Here is a 5,381-nt window from a genome sequence, read left to right on the forward strand (position 1 = left end):
TATATATATATATGTGTGTGTGTGTGTATATATATATATATATATATGTATATATATATTTAAACATTTCTGTTAAATTAGGAAAATGCAAATAAAACCCACTTTTATTTATTTATTTTTCACAGAAATCCATAAGAGAACGTATTGGAGATTTAAAAATGTGCCCAAAAATTGAGATTGTTGCGAATAATCATGTCTGTTTCTCGTTCTATCCAGACCATCAGGAGAAAGAGGAAGGTGCAGATCCCCATGGGGCGCCCGGGTGAACGCGAGACCATGTCAGAGCATGACGAGGACGACGACAGCTATGAAGACGAGATCTACGAGGCCCGGAGCGCACGGAGCGGACCCAGCGCCTGCAGCGGGGGCGGAGCCACGGGCCGGAGAGAGAGGAGTCTGTCCCCACGCTCGGACCGCCACTCTGTGTCCTCCAACCAACCTCCACGCCCAGCCAAGGTCACCCTCATCAAGTCCCGCAAAAATGAAGGTGAAGATGGCCGCTTCGAACCTGCCGACCGGTGTCGCCCAATCACTTTGTCTTCCGAATTATAACACTGTTGTTGCCAAGCAGTTTCACATCACTAAAGGCTCGTTCACACCATGAATGGTAACTATAACAATACCAACTGATGATAAATGTTCTGTTTATTTTAAACTTGTGCAGCAGTTATATCACTTGCTGCTTTAAATGCTTGAAGTCGGTGGATTCTAATTGGCTGTCAATGTTCATCAGCGGGGGAAAATCGTTCTGGGAGTGTTTCCAACAATATCATTCCTCTGTGTCGTTAGAGTTGTATATGTAGACTTCAGTGCAACTTTATCGTTATAATTATTGTCCTTGGTGTGAACAGCCTTAACATGACAAGTTTCCAGCTGGTCTGCCCACAATGAAAGTGAAAATGCTGCACGAAACAACATGATCATATATCATTAAATAAAAGTCTGAGACTGAAAAGTCTGTAAATGCTTTTAATTTGCACTTTTAAATAATTTAAAAGTAATAAAAGTAATTTTTTGAGTAATTAGAGCATGATCCATAAAATTATTAAATTTAAAATATTTTTAAATAAATTGAATTGAATGTACAGTGGTTTCAAAAGTCTGAAACCACTAGTGAATTTGCATTTTTCAAATTTAATAATAATGTTTTTAATTCAAATTAGAGGAATTAATAAAGTCTGAGACTACTTTTGAAAAATGCTTTTAAATTTACACTTTTTCGAATTTAATATAAATGTTTTCAATAGTTTTTTTTTAAAGAAAATTTAAGTTGAATAAAAAGTTGATTTGAATGATTACAATAAAATATGAAGAGTTCATTTGCAAAAACCGATAACTCCATTTTTATTTTTTTTTGAGAAATCAAGTTTTTTTTATTGCGCATTCCAAGTAATATCAATCAAACTGCAGTTGGGTTGTTTTGATTAAGTAATAATAACTTAAACAAATACAGGTAATGAAATTATCCATCCTCGATCACTTTCAGTCAGCTTTGACGAAACTCCTCTCAGCTAGCATGTCTTTTCAAAGTGAAAGTAGTCTTGTCACGTGACCTGAATACAGCGTGCCAATTCGCTAAAATGGACTTATTGGCTTCTGTTCAAAAACAACAAGGGTTCTTGTCAGCTTCTGCAGTAAAATGTGAATTTGCGGTGCCTTGAAAGTGGACAAAACCGACTTTTTTGACAAAACGTGTTTAGGGTTCAGATCGCGCTATATGTGGAGAATAATGCACCTTGAAAGTGGACAAAACCGACTTTTTTGACAAAACGTGTTTAGGGTTCAGATCGCGCTATATGTGGTGAATAATGCACGGCAATCAGCTCTTTTTTTTTCAAGTGGCGTTTATCGGTTTTTGCAAATGAACTTCATATATAATTACAAAAATATTTGTTTTAATTTAGAAAAATGCTAATTAAAAGCATTTTCACTAGTGCTCTCAGACTTGTGCTGTAAACTTTGTTATTCTCACAGAATTACAACTTTCTTTTGTAAGTTGTAATTTTTAAAACTTTATCGTTATAGTCGTTGATCTTAGTGTGAACAGGCCTTAACACAACGTGACAAGTTTCCTGCTGTTTATTCTAAAATTACAGTGAAAACGTTACACGATACAACATAATCATGTCCAGTCAGAACACAGTTGACGTTCGACGTTTATGCCCAGTGACATTTTGCTGTATGCAGGTTTCCATCAGAAAAAAAGCATCTTTATAGCTAACATATACTAACATGGTGTATGTGTTTCTGCGGTTTACTCTGTAAGCAGAATACGGGCTTCGCCTGGCCAGCCACATCTTCGTAAAGGACATTTCCCCCGAGAGCCTGGCAGCCCGGGACGGAAGCATACAGGAGGGAGACGTAGTGCTCAAGGTAAGATGAATGAGCACCTGTAGGAAAGGGGAAACAGATGGAAGGAGTGAAGGGAGTCTATGAAGTGATGAGCGTGACCGAAGTGGCGTATTTAGTGATGTGACGAATTATGAACGAATGCAGACTTTTGCTAATGGAGATGTATGGTGTTGTTGACATCTTTTCGTATACTCTTCGTCTAGATTAATGGCACGGTGACTGAGAATTTGTCCCTGATCGATGCTAAGAAACTGATTGAGAGGTCAAAGGGCAAGCTGAAGATGGTGGTGCAGAGAGACGAGAGGGCGACCCTGCTCAATATCCCAGACATGGATGACAGCATACCTTCAGCTAATGCCTCTGACAGAGATGGTGAGAGAGTCTCTGTACAGCACACATCAAAATGGATTTGATTCGTTCTGTTCAGTTATACCTTCTAGTAGAGCTGGGCTATAAAATGATAACCGTAATTATCGTGATATAATTTTCCTCTATAAAATAAGAAGAGTTCGATGAATGTTCAATATAATGTTTATTCGGCAAAAGCGGAACAAAACAGAGCTACTCATTTGAACTATTTTCAGATTATTGTATTTTGTTTAAAATTTTATTAGACAAATGCTTACTTTTTTTTTCTTACCATACAATAATTTTTTCTTGTTTTAAGCGGTGTTGTTACTGTTAACTGAAACTTGTAAAAATCATTAAAAACAAAGCTAAAATAAAATAAATTAAATATGAGATTAAAAACTTGAACAAACTTTTTATTATAAATGTTGGCTTGGCAACTAAATAAAACAAGTTGAAGTTGAAGTGTGTATATATATATATATATATATAATAATGACCAAAGCACACAACAACATTACTAAAACTTATTAGATAAAAAAATGTAAATAAATGTGTCTTGCCTTAAGGATGTTTAGACTATTTTTGTTGTTGTTACTGGGAAACAAGACAAAATACTAATTGAATTATTTTGTGAATTTTTTTTATTTATTTAAATATGCAATTTTGAGTGTTGTATTATTTTATTCCATTTGGATCTTTTAGGGAATACAATATTCCAATAGCAATAACTGTAACATAACACCTGTAATGGTGTGAAATCATTTGATCTCTTTGTTAGATATTTCAGACATCCACTCCGTGGCCTCCGATCATTCTAACCGATCCCACAACCGGAAGAGGAGCAGCCGCTCTCGTTCTCCAGACCGCCGCTCCGAGCCCTCGGACCACTCTAGACACTCTCCGCCACAGATCAGCAACGGCAGGTCAGATAGCCTTGCTGTTTTTCTCAATTTCTTTGGTTGCTGCCACACAAGATATTTTAGTAAACATGAAATCAGAGGTCCGATTCACGTGACGTAAATGTACCACTTTTCGGAGCCAAATAATCTCCAAATAGTTGGTTTTCGAGGTTTTTTCACCTCAATTTTTAGGTCCTCCTGTCTTTATAATATTCATCAGATTGAGGTGTATTTCAGCTTCAAGAGCTGGAGCTGCAGGCCTGCTCACCGCTGATATGAGAACAGCCTTGTGACGAGAGAGAGTGATGATGAGAGAAGCCTCTGTCAGACGGTACCGCAGCGCTTGACAAAACGCTCCTGTAAATTGGAAGTGTCCTAGATAGATAAACCAGGGTGGGACAGCGGTAGAGGAAGGAAGGAATTTCATCTCCCTGCAAATGTGCCAACCTCCTAAATGAAACCCTAAATTTAAAGGTGAAGTGCGTAATTTTTTCGCCGGTAAAATACTTTGAAGCATCAGTGGGCCATTTGTAGGTTGACTTATGAAGAGATTAAACTCTCGGGCACTATGAAAACAGGCTTCATTTGTTTCTTTGAGCGGCCCAATAGACATCTTTAGGCTCCAATTAGGGTTGCTTACTGTTATCGAACAATATGTTTTAGGCGAAGAAATTACACACTTCCCACAAGCCAGATTTGACCACACACATGTTTGCAGATCCTCAGGTGTGTGAGTGTTCATGAAGTTTCTTCTGATTCTTGTTTTGAATCAGGGCCACAGGGCCGACGGCTCAGAGAACCCGGCCAGTGTAAGTGTTTGGGTCCGGTTAACGCAGCGTCCCGAACATAGCTAACCAAACTAACGCTTTTGTAAGCTTTGCATTAAAGCATGTGATGTGGGCGCTTCTCAAATTGGTGTAACCTAATGTGTGTGTAGTGTGCTGAAATGGTGTTCTTGCTTTACCTGAGCTAGTTGTTCATTTCATCATCCCAACATCTCTCACCTCTGGCTGAAGCCCAACAAACCAACTTGGGAACAGGAAATTCGTTGGTTTGTATGCCCAATCCCAGCATGCATCTGTGACATCAAACATCCATCCATTTATTCTCACTTCTAATGCGAATTCAAAGGACTGGTCTCAGCTGTGTGTTACCTCTTTCCTACTGAGCGAAAACTAAAATAGGGGTGTCTGTTGAAAAACAACAAATACACACATACTCCAAAGGACCTGTGCTGTCAGTTTGGCGGTGCAGGCGAAAACATGCTGCTTTTAACATCTTTTGTAGTAGTTCTTCTCTGCCTCAGAGAGTTCTCGGTAATACTGGCACATCTGCTCAGCCAACCATCCTTGAAAGCCGTCCAATAGGATTGAAGCACCACCTGCCCCGTGTGCGAAGAGTCACAAAAAATTGGAATCTGTGAAGGCAGAGGCTGCTTCCTGAAAGCTTAGGCAGCTGCCTTTTTGCCCATCAATCCAGCTAGATTGTGATTTGAAAACTTTTTTGTGGTATGGATGTCATCACTGAATTCCTGGTTTAGGAACCAATGGGTTTAATGGACTGGAACCTTTTGAGGAGCCAATTTTTATGTCCCCAATCCAATTTTTCTTAGGTGGAAACATGAAATGGTGCCAGAATGGGTATGGCACTGTGCTAACAAAATATGTTCTAAAAAGTTTTAACAAACATTCTATTAATGTTACTGGAAGACGTTTGTTCAACTTTGAGAAAACCTTGCTAGAACCTTTTTAGAACATTCCCTGGTAGATGGGACGTTTG

The 5,381-nt window shown here is 38.6% G+C and overlaps 1 protein-coding gene across 1 annotated transcript in view; it reads left to right on the forward strand.

The window, feature by feature from the left end:
• The window catches only part of LOC107739097 (tight junction protein ZO-1-like), a 115,108-nt gene that overhangs the window by 77,327 nt on the left and 32,400 nt on the right, over positions 1 to 5,381 (forward strand). The window contains exons 7-11 of the mRNA XM_016551095.1: positions 217 to 487; positions 2,270 to 2,373; positions 2,556 to 2,724; positions 3,482 to 3,626; positions 4,376 to 4,411. Of these exons, the coding sequence (XP_016406581.1) occupies positions 217 to 487; positions 2,270 to 2,373; positions 2,556 to 2,724; positions 3,482 to 3,626; positions 4,376 to 4,411 (725 nt within the window). The remainder of the gene's footprint in view (positions 1 to 216; positions 488 to 2,269; positions 2,374 to 2,555; positions 2,725 to 3,481; positions 3,627 to 4,375; positions 4,412 to 5,381) is intronic.

This window comes from Sinocyclocheilus rhinocerous, unplaced genomic scaffold (assembly GCF_001515625.1).
Source record: "Sinocyclocheilus rhinocerous isolate Xijiao unplaced genomic scaffold, SAMN03320098_v1.1 scaffold675, whole genome shotgun sequence".
NCBI lineage: Eukaryota > Metazoa > Chordata > Actinopteri > Cypriniformes > Cyprinidae > Sinocyclocheilus > Sinocyclocheilus rhinocerous.